This window comes from Anabrus simplex, chromosome 1 (assembly GCF_040414725.1).
Source record: "Anabrus simplex isolate iqAnaSimp1 chromosome 1, ASM4041472v1, whole genome shotgun sequence".
Taxonomy (NCBI): domain Eukaryota; kingdom Metazoa; phylum Arthropoda; class Insecta; order Orthoptera; family Tettigoniidae; genus Anabrus; species Anabrus simplex.
Genome location: NC_090265.1, coordinates 68195304 through 68210036, shown reverse-complemented (window position 1 = coordinate 68210036; position 14733 = coordinate 68195304). Strand labels below are relative to the sequence as shown.

The window sequence follows — 14733 nt, the reverse complement described above, 5'->3', positions numbered from 1 at the left end:
GGTCAACCAGACTCAAGACTTTTTGGGAGAAGAAAAGGAAGACAAATTTGTTGTAGTCTGATTTAAGTGCTCCAATGTGGGCGTAAACTCTGTAAATAAATAAATAAATAAAAATTATTTTAAAACCAAATATGTTTGGTGCAACCTTAATCAATATTGAAGGTGAGGAGAATGTCATTATTCTTGTATTTTTATCTGAAATGTGGCTGCTTTTTTTGTTTCATTAACCTGTATTTGATTAACAACTGAACTACACCAATTGGAATTATAACCAAGGAGCTTGTCAGGAAAGGTTGAAATGACAAGAATGGCAATAAAATATAAAATGGTTTTTTTTAATGGCCATGAACACTGTACAGATTCAGCAGTAAATCAGTTTTACAGTCTTACATATGACAAATGTACACATAAATTCTTATTTTACACAGCAGCAAAAATATGCTCAAATGCTATATGTACAATCACAGCTGCAGTTCATTGCTATCAAATTAAATGTGAACACTGGGTTACAAAGCCTTATTGAACATAATGTTCAGAGGATATGTTTCAATAGCTCAGTACAAAGGGATAACAATAAAGCAATATATTTTCAGATAGAAGAGACTGAACTTATTCTCAATGAACCTAGTTAAAGAAAATTGTTACTATTAAGTATCCCATAAATATTATGAATGTAAATCATACAACACATGTAAATTGTATTCCTGCACTGGATTAAACAACTTGAAAATGGCCGTTTATTTTGAAAATTGTTTACCTTTTGCACTGATGTACTATTGCACCGTAAGTGTCTTCTGATTATTTTCATTTGTTCAAGAAGCATGAACACTTTAACAATACATACAATTCTTAAATCAACTATTGCACTATTTGTGAGATTCAGTTATCATATAAAGCAGGAGGTTCATGAATAATAAAACATACCTGTAGTATATCTATCACATTGCACTGTTTTCTTGTTCATCCTAGACCTACCTTTAAGCTAAAGGAAGAGACGATTCTTAAATACCAGGTACCAAAAGAAAACATTTCTGTGGATTATATGTATTACATTCAGGTTAGAGTGACTGCGAAGAAGACATATTAATCACTCAATTCCATATCAGCTTTTTCCTCATTATTCAAATATGTATGACGGGAAACACATAAAGAATACTTGGGTGATGTAATGCCTAACTAGTACCATATTTACCACTTTCAAACACTCCTTTGCGAAAGAACGCTGAGAATTCGAGGAGAGCCAGCTTAGTAGGGTTTTGCCGGCAGGAATAAAGGGGACAGCTTTCTATATTTGAGCATACATCTAGCAATTGACGTAAGTATAACTCGAGTTGTTTTCTACGTTGTCGTGCAACCGACTCTGAATTCTTGGCAAAAAATCGTCGAGGAGGGAAGGTTAAGGCATCTACCTGTACATAAAAAAAATTAATGTTGTCAGCATTTTACAGATCATTCAAAACCATGTGTAACATATTTAATATGTCAAGGTTCACCATGCCTCACCTGTGAACCATACTTGTCCCGCATGGTAAGGTGGAGCTCACGGAAACGTTTATAACGCCTGAGTAAACTCCACTTCTCACCAGCAACATTCACTCGCACTTCATACTCGTAGTGAGTCGAAGATCCTGCACCTCGCAGCACATACGTTGGAATTCGTATCCAGCAATCGTAACCCTCTATAAAGTAAATTAAAAAAACAGTATAACCAATACATAATTGTATTTTAAGGAAATAAAAGTCTCACAGTATGGTTCATATCAAATGCAAGAATGAATAAGGTGTCAATAGACATTACATTAATGAATAAATATTATATTAGAGACCCCAGAAAATAATGGGAAACTCTGGGGGAAAAGGAAAGAAAGAATTCTTCATGCTATATTATGCAGGAAAATAAGACTTTCCATCAGTGGTACCTACAGCCCAGATCTATCTCTGATAAGATACAGTGCTTATCTTTTGGTATGGTTAGAAAAAGCTTTTTGTCAAAATCTGAATTTAACAAAGTAAAGAAAGCTTGTATTTTAGTGTGTTTATTGATATTATGATAACAATTTTACATGGAAACCCCCTTTGGATGGAGGCAGTAGAATAGCACCCACATTAGCCCTTGCCTGTCCTAAGAAGCGACTAAAAGGGCCCCCAGGGGCTCTGAACTTTGGAGCATGGGTTGGCAACCATGAAGTCCTTAGCCGAGCCCTGGCATTGCTTCCACTTACTTGTGTCAGACTCCTCACTTTCATCTATCCTATCCGACGTCTCTTGGGCAACTCTTGTTCTTTTCTGATCCCAAGAGTAATACACGTGGAGGCCTAGAGAGTCTTTAATTTTCACATCTTTTGCGGCCCTTATCTTTCTCTGGCCGATACCTTCATTTTTCGAAGTGTCGGACCCTTTCCATTTTTTCCCTCTGATTAATGTTCATTGGACCCCTTCCATTCTTTTTCCCTCTGATTAATGTTAATAGAGGATGTTTGCCTAGTTGCACTTCCTCTTAAAACAATAATCACCACCACCACCACCACCACCATCTTTACATGGAATAAACATAACTTTTCACTCCAAAAATCCCACATGCACTGGCTAGGATTATTTTTTCTGTCACTCCAACTCAGACAAGTCTTATGGCAACAATGGGATAGGAAGCGACCATGGGCTTGAACATGGGAAACCATGGAAAACCATCTTCACGGCTGCCAATAATTGGATTCAAACTCACTATCTCTCGAATGCAAGCTAATAGCTACACACCTCCAACAGTGTCGCCAACTTACTCGGTGGCTGGGATTTGAACCACAGTCACTTGGTGACTATGCCACTTGGTTATTACTCCCCCTTTCTCAGTTCAATCTTTAACAATAACAAAGTGGTGGTGGTGGTTACTGTTTCAAGAGGAAGTACAATACCATTATATCTGATTGTTAGAGGATTGTTGCCAGACCAGCAAAAATGTATTGCCAGAGTTTCACCTCAGATCCATAAGAATCTTGTTTTTACTCCATTACTAGCAGCAAGAATGTCTAGATGTCTGCAATATAAGGTGCATAAGGAATGGTGTTACTAGCATTACTCATAACTTATACTATATGCATTTCATGTTGTAGACATCTAGACATTCTTGCTGCTAGTACTGCAGTAAATACACAATTCCTATGGATCTGAGGTGAAACTCTAGCAATACATTTTCGCTGGTCTGGTCTGGTTTGTGCTATAAACATAATGTGGTCTTCCGAAACTGCTCCTATAGACTGTCAAACTTTGTAAGCTTCTAAATGATATTCATCTAGAATTTATTGGATACAAGTTTGAATGCTCAAGATTAATCACTGCTGTCAATACTGTAGCATCACTGACATATCACATTATTATTATTTATTATGTGTGTCCAATACAATTCTTTGACTCGCTTAAACTACAGTGGTGTTGTTTTTAAATAAACCATCTTGATTATTTTAATGGCATGTAATTATAATTAGTTAGAACTTTACCTATGCTACTGTAACATTAGCCCAACTAAATCATTCAATAATCTATTCATATTAACCTAATGAGTTATGAACCATATCCTGGGAAATCCCCTTGCGAATAAGAATTCAAATTCCAAGGGACCCTTCCCAAACTGGTAATCCCTTTCTGAGTGCCAAGTCATCAGAATGAAAAATCACTAGCAAAATGTGCACACATGGAAGTTGAAGATAGTGAAGATGATGCTGTTGCAGGCTGTGAAGCAAGGAGCTGGAGCAGTTTATGAAGTTCACAGGTAGAGTGTAGAAGAGTTACTGAGGTTGGGCTTTGGCTTTTGAGTATTTTAAGCTAAACAATTCAATATGACTGGTAGAAAATGTGATATTGTTTATCTTTCATTTGATGACCTGAAAAAGAATCAAGAAAATGTGTGATGGTAGGTTTGAATCCTACCGTGAGAGCCCTGGAGATGGTTTTCCATGGTTTCCCAATATTCACACCAGGCAAATGCTGGGGCTATACCTTAATTAAGGCCTTGGCCACTACCTTCCCAGTCCTTCTTTTCTTGCATTGCCCAAAACACTTAAGCCACTTCCACCATTGATACTGTAGTACCTTCTGCAGTGTGACTTAAACCACTAGCAAAAAAGTGAGAGACACAAATGCAAGAAAATATGGTTACAACGTTGAGGGCCAACTATTGAAATCAACCTTTCTTTCACATAACAACATCCCATTGAAAAGTAGAAGCTTTGAAGTCATGAAATAAGTTTGACAGCTATGGAGTCAGCCATGATGCCATGCTCCTGTCTCAGGTAAATGGAAAAATAAAATTACAATTACTCTAGAGTCATTTTCAAGTTGTCATTTTAAAGAGGAAGGTTTAGAGAACAAATTAAGACAAAAAATCAAAATTTGAATTTTTTCACCCAAAATCTGATTCCTTTTCTCCTTGAGACTTAGGGAAAACTATAGGGACAGTCTTTCTGAGGACATAAAAAGGCAAGTGGAGAGTGAGTGTCTGCCATTATAATGAAACCTGACCAACTCGATTGTAACTGGCAGTAGGCAAGGGCATATGCCATTACAATGAAAATTCCCTAACCCGGTCTTCACATGAGAAATGATACATGGCAACTTCCCCGTCATGTTTCTGGTGTAACACTAAGAGCTATGTAATTTAATAAAATCTTACTCACAACATGTACTAAACACTCACTCTCCACCTGCCTTTTTTATATCCTCAGGAAGACTGTCCCTGTAATTTTCCCAAAATCTTTAAGGATTCACCAATGGAGAGAAAACCAACATGACAGCTATATTAATGCAACAAAGCATATTTTTAATATGTATCTACGTAAGTACAAATTCAAAGGAAAAATTATTAATGAATACTGTCAGCAAGGAGTGCGGATGTGCTGAGTGGAGCGCGGAGCAATAGGCAACATGTTGACACAATACAGGATAGCGATTGATAGCTGGAACTGTGAAAAGGGAAGTAGAAAGGAGACAAGAATGGAGCTGAAGGGTGAAAAAAGGGGGATGGTGGCTACTCTACTGGTGGCGGCGGTGGTGATGTTGCTGTTGATAATAGGAGGAGTGGAAGTTAATCCTGGTCCAGGTCCAGTGGGTTCCATTGGTTGGGAAGAGTTCGAAGCGATAAGAGAGGCTTGTCAGACGGAGTAAATAAGAGAAATGTTTTGAGAGTTATCCAAGGAGTTAGTGGAGCTAAAGTTGAGTATTAAGGAAGATGTGAAGAAGATATTAGAAGAGGAGGGGTGTAATAAAGATGAGCTGGAGCTGTTGAAACAGAAGGTAAGAAGTTTGGAGTGTGACCTGAGAGAAACAAAGAAATTAGTGGAGAGGGGTGAGCAAGAAAGTGTGAGGAAGAATATTTTCATATATGGTGTGCAAGAAGAGGGAAGAGAGACTAAAGTGGAACTAGTGTATAAAGTGGTGGAAGTGGTTCAGAATAGGATGAAGATCAACTTTAGTAAAGTTGATATAGACGATGTGCACCGTGTGGGGAAAGTTAAGGAAAGGAGGCCCATCAGAGTGAATTATTATGGCTGACATTATGATAAGGAATTCGAGCAATTTAAAAGGAGAGAAAGTGTGGATAAGAAGGGAGATGAGCAGAGAAGCCATTAAGGAGAACAGAATCCTGAACAGACATTTAAGGGAGGCAAAAAAACAAGGCCTTAAAGCATATATTAGAGGGCAGCAATTGGTGGTTGGAGACGGCAGATGGTCACGTATATGGGGGGTGGGCCGGCTAAAGAAACTTGATGAGGAACACCAACAGCAGCAGAAGGAGTAGCGACGAAGGGCACAAGGAGAAGTGGCAGTGACCTAGTGGAGAGTGATATTACAGAAGTGAGCGAAGTCCACATCATATCAGGTGTAGGAAGTACAGAACTGCTGAACAGCAGTGCCAGCAATCAGATGGTCGGGAATGCAGAGGGGTAGAAATGCAGAGGTGGATGAAGCAAGTAATGTGTCACGAGTGGTGCTGAGTGAAGTGAAAGGGGTGAATGAAGATAATAGGAAAGAGGGTAATGATTCATCCTCACCAAGTAAAAGGAACACAGAAAGTAAAATGGAGAGGAGACAGGTGCTAAATAAGGAAAGATCATTGAGTTTAAAAAATTTATGGGGAAGGAAAAAAGGGGTAGGTACGGAGAGAGGGAAGGAGGAGGAGAGGAAGGAAGAAAAGGAAGAGGAGAGAGATGGACTTACAAGGAAGAGTGACAAGTAGTAGGGGTGGAAGTGGAGAAGCACAGAAGCAGGGAGGGGGAGGGAATAAATAACTAGATATGACGATGGGGTTGTGGAATATTGAGGGGTTGATGGGGAAGTTAGGGAACAAAGAAATTGAGAAATTAGTAAAGGAGTTTGAGATCATTGCCCTAGTGGAGATTTGGTTAGGGGAAGGGGTAGATACTGAATGGGATGGGTATAGAGAAGTCAACGTAAAAGAAAAAAAAAAAAGGGGGGGAAGATGGGAAGAAACCCCGGTGGGATAACAGTTTTAATAAAAAATGAGATAGCGGGGAGGGTAGAGAGGATACAGAATGAGGTAGAAGGGGTGGTGTGGTTTAGAATTACAATGAGAAGTGACGCGAAGGAGGCAATTTGTCTGGCTCTATTAAATAATCATCCGAAGGATTCAGTTTATGTGAATAAAATTTTTTTTGAAGAACCGATTGAAGAAATAAACAAAATTAAAGGCCTGTATGTGGAAGATTGAATAATATTAATGGGGGATTGGAATGCACGAGTGAGTAATAGGGTACCAGATGATGGGAGGGAGGGTACCGAAGTGAGAGGGTATAGAAGAAGTAGTGAAGACAAAGGTATAAATACTTATGGAGTAAGGTTGTTAGAGTTATGTGCTATAGAAAAATTATATATTTTAAACGGATGGATGAAGGGAGACAGTAAGGGGGAACTGACATACATCAAATCGAAGGGAGGGAGTGTAGTAGATATAGGAGTATGCACGGAAACAGCGTTAAGTAAAATAAGTTCTGAGGTGGTAGAATGTGGGACAACAGAACACATGCCCATTAAGATAAAACTAAGAGATGAGGATGTTGAAGTGAAGAGAGGGGTAGGAAAAAGGGTGAGGTATAAGGAGGGATGGAAGTATATCTGGAATGATACTTTGAGTGAGAAATTGAGATTAAAGTTAAGAGAGAGGGGAGATAGTATAAGGGTAGAAATTGAAAGGGCGCTGGAAGGAGATGATCAAGTTCTAAAATTAATAGAACTCCCAGTATGGAAGGTGGGAAAGAAAGTGAAGATAAGAGAAGAGAGAGACAAAAACAGTCATGGGGTGGTTTGATGAAGAATGTAAGAGGAAACTAGAGGTTGTAATGACAGCTCTAGCAGAGTTTAAGAAGGGAAGGAAACAAGAAAAAAGGGAGGAATATTGCGAATTAAGAAGAGATTACAAGAAGTTGCTGAGCGAGAAAAAGAAATGCTGGAAAGAGGCGGAAGCTGAAAGAGTAAACGGATATTGCAACGAAAAAAGATCTGAGAGGATTTGGGAAGCGATAAATAAAGAGAACTAGACCTATGGGGAAGGGAACAAATATAGGGGAAAATTACTGGGTAGGATATTTTAGAGGTCTTTAGGGTGGGAGGGGAGACTGGCAAGGGGATATGGGCAAGACTTATATTGTAAGAGAATTACAAGCAGGAGTACAGATACTAGATCAGGAGATATCAAGACAGGAAGTAATTGGGGTGTTAAGTAAAGCAAGAAATAATGCAGCGAGTGGGGCAAATGGTATTACAAACAGGGCATGGAAGGAAGTAGGGGCAAATGAACTGATGTTGAAGGTGATGGTTAAATTTTTTAACAAGATATGGGAAACGGCAAAATTTCCTACCGAGTGGAGAAAAGGGGTCATCATCATCATCATCATTTCCCAACTCGTTTCCCGGGTGTGGTGTACAAGCACTCGCCATCTCCTTCTGTCTTCATACATCTTCTGAACCCATTTTATCCTCTCTCCACCACATCTGATCTTACAGTCTCTATCCAACGTTTTCTTGGTCTTCCCCGTGGTCTTCTTCCTACGAGATTAAGGTCAAAATATTTTCTGGCAGGTCTTTCCCTGTTCATTCTTATTACGTGCCCATACCACTGAAGTCTACGTTTCTTTATGACACTGATAATAGGAACCTCTATACCAGCTACTTGCCTATTCACTTCATTTCTGATCTTGTCCTTTCTGGTTGTTTGGTTCACGGTTCTAATGAATCTCATTTCAGTTGCTTGTATTCTACTGAAGTCTTTGTTTAGTAGGGTACATGTCTCTAAACTGTACGTGAGGATTGGTACGAAGTAAGTGTGGTACACGATTGTTTTCGCTTTCTGTGGTATTTTGCAGTCCCAGAGGAGATTCCTGACTTGACTGTAGAAGTTCGATGCTTTCTGTGTCCTGCTGAGTATTTCCTGCCTAACAGTGTTGTCTTTTGATATTGTGCTTCTGAGGTACTTGAAGTGGGAAGCTGATTCGATTTTTGCTCCTTCCAGAAATATATTTGAGCTTGTTCCTTCCCTGTTGATGGTCATTTCCACTGTCTTTGTTTTGCTCATCTTCAGTCCAAAATTTTTGAATGTGTTGTTCCATTCATTTTCTTCTGAACTTCAGTTTCTGTCTCTCCTCATAAAAGCACATCATCAGCAAATACCAGGGCGTTTGGTTCACTGTCCATTTTCTTGATAGATTTGACGACCTTGTCCATTACTATTACGAACAGGAGTGGTGACAGAGCACTTCCTTGTTGGACACCTCTCTTTGTTTCATCCGTTGCCTATCTGGACAAAGCTGTAGCACTTCTGGTTTAGCATCTTGACTTTGTCAACTAAGTACTTTGGCACCTTTAGGTCTTCCAGACATTCCCATATCTTGTTTCGAGGAACACTATCATATGTCCAATATATAAGAATAAAGGGAGTCAAAGTGATCCTAATAATTATACAGGAATAACACTACTTGACTCGTTGTCGAAGATATATACAGGAATTCTAGCCAATAGGATTAAAAATTGGGTAGAGAAGTATGGAAGGATATCGGAGTATCAAAATGGGTTTAGAAAAGAGAGAAACACGGTGGATAATGTATGGATTAGGGATACCTTAATTACGAAATATGTGAAGATAGCAGGGATGAGATATGTAGCAGCAATAGATTTAGAGAAAGCCTTTGATGCAGTGAATAGGGAGGCGTTATTTACCAGATTGAGGGATACTGGGTTATTGAAGAAAATGAGGATGGCAATAGAAGGAATATATGAGAAAGTAATGGTGATGATTAAATTACAGGGGGGTGGGTTGAGTAAGTATATTGAGTCGAAGAGGGGTGTGAGACAAGGTTGTAAGCTGTCACCGACATTATTTTTACTGTTTATAAATAATATATTAGACAGACATTGAGGAGAGAGATGGCAATGTCCTTGTATAGGGAAGTGGGAGATACCGGGCCTCCTATTTGCAGACGATTTATTGATCTTGGCACTAACAGCAAGTGGATTGCAAAGACGGTTAGAAGAGGTTGTGGAATATACTAGAAGATGGGCACTTAGAGTAAATGTACGGAAGACGCAGATAATGGTGTGTAGGAAAAGGAAAGCCAGGAAGGAAAAGAAATTTTGGATGGTAGACCAGGAATAAATCAGACCAGGAAACAAAATTGAGTATTTAGGTGTAATAATTCGTAGCAATGGATCTTGGAAGGATCAGGGCAGAAAGGCCAAATTTAAGGGGAGGGGAGCACTTGCAGCAGTGGGGGTATTAGAAAATAAATTCTCGGATATAAAGTATAAAATTCAGAGAATGGTGTTCCAATCAATGGTTAAAGGAAAAATGTTATATGGGGCAGAAGTTTGGGGATTGGAGGAGGGTGGGAAGGAACTAAACCAAGTGGTGGAAAAAATTAGTAAGATTATGATGGCAGTTCAAGACTGTACTGCAAATGTGGGGGCTAGATTAGTTTGTAAAGAATCAATAGAAATTGCAATAATTAAGAGGGTGATGAAGTACTGGATAAGATTGGAAGAAGGGAAGGGAGGGGATTTAATACAAGAGGTGTATAGGTTCCAGAAAAGTATGGAGAACGAAGGGTACTGGGTGAATAAGTGTAAAAATAAATTACAAAATTTAGGGTTAGGGGATATAGTGTGTGCGGGATGGGGAGAGAGGAAAGAATGGGTATGGAAAAGGGTAAAAGGGAGAGGGGCAGATATAGAAAGACAGAGTTTAATAATGGAATGTACGGAAAGAGACTCGCTAACAGTATTAAACAAATTGGTGGAAACAATGAACCTAAGAACCGAATTTGAGGGCAGAAGGGGTAAACAAGGTTTATACGGCTGGGTAATGGGAGTTCCGAAAAACAGGGGATGGGTAGGTCGAGAAAATAAGGAGAGATGTATTTTATGTGGAGAGGGATGGGCGGACCTGCATATATTTAACCAGTGTAGTGCGTTAGTGGAGATTAAAAAGAAAGTGTTGAATAAGAAAGAGATAGAAAAAGTAGAAAAGGGTTATAAGATGACATCATGGCTGTGCAGAGAGTGGGAAAGTGGAACAAATGTATCAAAATATTTAAATGCGGTTAGAGCTAGATTTTTAAAGAAATTAAAGGAATAACCGGTAGAATGGTGCTTCAGAGAAATGGGAAGTAAGATCCATACAAAACTGTTAGATTATATATAATGTAAAGATAATAAGAAGAGATCTGCATATACTGAAAAAGAATACATACATACATACATACATACATTATCATTATAGACTGTTATGCCTTTCAGCGTTCAGTCTGCAAGCCTCTGAGAATTTACTAAACGTCGCCACAATCCTCGATTTGCAACTAGTGTTGTGGCTTCATTTAGTTCTATACCTCTTATCTTTAAATCGTTAGAAACAGAGTCTAACCATCGTCGTCTTGGTCTCCCTCTACTTCTCTTACCCTCCATAACAGAGTCCGTTATTCTCCTAGGTAACCTATCCTCCTCCATTCGCCTCACATGACCCCACCACCGAAGCCGGTTTATGCGTACAGCTTCATCCATCGAGTTCATTCCTAAATTAGCCTTTATATCCTCATTCCGAGTTCCCTCCTGCCATTGTTCCCACCTGTTTGTACCAGCAATCATTCTTGCTACTTTCATGTCTGTTACTTCTAACTTATGAATAAGATATCCTGAGTCCACCCAGCTTTCGCTCCCATAAAGCAAAGTTGCTCTGAAAACAGACCGATGTAAAGATAGTTTCGTCTGGGAGCTCACTTCCTTCTTACAGAATACTGCTGATCGCAACTGCGAGCTCACTGCATTAGCTTTACTACACCTTGATTCAATCTCACTTACTATATTACCATCCTGGGAGAACACACAACCTAAATACTTGAAATTATCGACCTGTTCTAGCTTTGTATCACCAATCTGACATTCAATTCTGTTGGATTTCTTACCTACTGACATCAATTTAGTCTTAGAGAGGCTAATTTTCATACCATACTCATTGCACCTATTTTCAAGTTCCAAGATGTTAGACTGCAGGCTTTCGGCACAGTCTGCCATTAAGACCAAGTCGTCAGCATAGGCCAGGCTGCTTACTACATTTCCACCTAACTGAATCCCTCCCTGCCATTTTATACCTTTCAGCATATGATCCATGTAAACTACAAACAGCAAAGGTGAAAGATTACAGCCTTGTCTAACTCCTGTAAGTACCCTGAACCAAGAACTCATTCTACCATCAATTCTCACTGAAGCCCAATTGTCAACATAAATGCCTTTGATTGATTTTAATAATCTACCTTTAATTCCATAGTCCCCCAGTATAGCGAACATCTTTTCCCTCGGTAACCTGTCATATGCTTTCTCTAGATCTACGAAACATAAACACAACTGCCTATTCCTCTCGTAGCATTTTTCAATTACCTGGCGCATACTGAAAATCTGATCCTGACAGCCTCTCTGTGGTCTGAAACCACACTGGTTTTCATCCAACTTCCTCTCAACGACTGATCGTACCCTCCCTTCCAAGATGCCAGTCAATACTTTGCCTGGTATACTAATCAATGAGATACCTCGATAGTTGTTGCAATCCTTCCTGTTCCCTTGCTTATAGATAGGTGCAATTACTGCTTTTGTCCAATCTGAAGGTACCTTACCAACACTCCACGCTAATTTGACTACTCTATGAAGCCATTTCATCCCTGCCTTCCCACTATACTTCACCATTTCAGGTCTAATTTCATCTATTCCTGCTGCCTTATGACAATGGAGTTTATTTACTATCCTTTCCACTTCCTCAAGCATAATGAATTATAAAAAGAAAATTGTAGTTATTGCTAACAGATTGTATTAAGAGAAGAATAGGTAATGTCTAGATAGGACTGAATAAGATGTTGTTGAATGTGTTATGTTACTGAAGTACTTATTTGTTTATTGTTTGGTCGGAGGAGCTATACCAGATGAATGGAGAGTTGCTATAGTAGCCCCTGTGTATAAAGGAAAGGGTGATAGACATAAAGCTGAAAATTACAGGCCAGTAAGTTTGACATGCATTGTATGTAAGCTTTGGGAAGGCATTCTTTCTGATTATATTAGACATGTTTGTGAAATTAATAACTGGTTCGATAGAAGGCAATTCGGTTTTAGGAAAGATTATTCCACTGAAGCTCAACTTGTAGGATTCCAGCAAGATATAGCAGATATCTTAGATTCTGGAGGTCAAATGGACTGTATCGCGATTGACCTGTCTAAAGCATTTGATAGGGTGGATCATGGGAGACTACTGGCAAAAATGAGTGCAATTGGACTAGACAAAAGAGTGACTGAAGCTTTGTCTGACCCTGTAATAGTTGAGAGGGGAGTTCCTCAGGGCAGTGTTATCGGATCTTTATGTTTTCTTATATATATAAATGATGTGAGTAAAGGAGTGGAATCGGAGGTAAGGCTTTTTGCGGATGATGTTATTCTCTATAGAGTGATAAATAAGTTAGAAGATTGTGAGCAACTGCAACGTGACCTCGAAAATGTTGTGAGATGGACAGCAGGCAATGGTATGTTGATAAACGGGGTTAAAAGTCAGGTTGTGAGTTTCACAAATAGGAAAAGTCCTCTCAGTTTTAATTACTGCGTTGATGGGGTGAAAGTTCCTTTTGGGGATCATTGTAAGTATCTAGGTGTTAATATAAGGAAAGATCTTCATTGGGGTAATCACATAAATGGGATTGTAAATAAAGGGTACCGATCTCTGCACATGGTTATGAGGGTGTTTAGGGGTTGTAGTAAGGATGTAAAGGAGAGTGCATATAAGTCTCTGGTAAGACCCCAACTAGAGTATGGTTCCAGTGTATGGGACCCTTACCAGGATTACCTGATTCAAGAACTGGAAAAAATCCAAAGAAAAGCAGCTCGATTTGTTCTGAGTGATTTCCGACAAAAGAGTAGCGTTACAAAAATGTTGCAATGTTTGGGTTGGGAAGAATTGAGAGAAAGAAGAAGAGCTGCTCGACTAAGTGGTATGTTCCAAGCTGTCAGCGGAGAGATGGCGTGGAATGACATTAGTAGACGAATAAGTTTGAATGGCGTTTACAAAAGTAGGAAAGATCACAATATGAAAATAAAGTTGGAATTCAAGAGGACAAACTGGGGCAAATATTCATTTATAGGAAGGGGAGTTAGGGATTGGAATAACTTACCAAGGGAGATGTTAAATAAATTTCCAGTCTCTTTGAAATCATTTCGGAAAAGGCTAGGAAAGCAACAGATAGGGAATCTGCCACCTGGGCGACTGCCCTAAATGCAGATCAGTATTGATTGATTGATTGACAATGAATGTAGTGACAATAAGAAGAGATTGTAGATATTTGCATTAAGAGACGAGTTGGTAATAGCTAGATAGGGATGAGGATGAGTTGATAAATGTGTTATATTATAGATTATGTAGACACAATAAGAAGCAGCCTGTAAATATTGGTAAAAGATTCTATTAAGAGATGAGTATGTAATTGCTAGATAAGGGCGAGGAAGGAAAACCTTGTTGAGTTGGTAATGTAAAGAAATGTGTGATTAGCGAGTGGTTTTTAGACTAAGAGACGTAAATAAGATGGAAGAACTGTGAGGAATAAGGAAACTGTTGAATTGTTTGCAAGTTCGGTGCTGTTAAAAGTGTTTTAAAAATTAACTCTAGGTCATAGTGGAAGAAAATGAGCAAGCAGTCTGTAAACTGCAGAGGATAAGTTACAAGTAAGGTAGAGGAAGGAGGGTGTAAGTGAGAAAGAGAGATTGAAAGATATGGGATAGGGAGTGGAAGGTATAAGAGGGGAAGGGTGGGGTGGGACTAACCCATCCCAGGGTAAAAAGAATAAGCATGTCCGCACATGGTGGAACAGAAGAGTCAAAGATGGGTGCAGGCAATGTGTAAGAAAAGCGACTCGGATTCAGCAGGCGCGACAGCAGATAAGAACATGTTGGGTCAAATGATGGACGGGTTTCCACCTCGTGATACGCCATGCAAAGAATGGGAGGGAAGCACGTTGCCAACTAGTTGTAGGTGGGGCCAGACATCTGACCCTCGGGGTGTGGTTGGCAGTGGTATCACGGGCTGGACGGGCTGTTTCCTTACCAGGGCGATACCGCGACCAGCCAGTTTTTTTCTGTTAATTAGTTGTAGGTAGTAGAATAAATAGTTAGCATGTTAGAGCTGATGTAGGGGGTGCCCTATCATGCAATTAG

General features: G+C 39.4%; 1 protein-coding gene across 1 annotated transcript in view; it reads right to left on the bottom strand.

The window, feature by feature from the left end:
• Positions 1 to 314: 314 nt before the first annotated feature.
• Klp98A (kinesin-like protein 98A) overlaps positions 315 to 14733 on the bottom strand; it is a 471801-nt gene continuing 457382 nt past the window's right edge. The window contains exons 24-25 of the mRNA XM_067156284.2: positions 1504 to 1679; positions 315 to 1409 (exon numbers count right to left, since the gene is read on the bottom strand). Of these exons, the coding sequence (XP_067012385.2) occupies positions 1173 to 1409; positions 1504 to 1679 (413 nt within the window). The 3' untranslated portion in view covers positions 315 to 1172. The remainder of the gene's footprint in view (positions 1410 to 1503; positions 1680 to 14733) is intronic.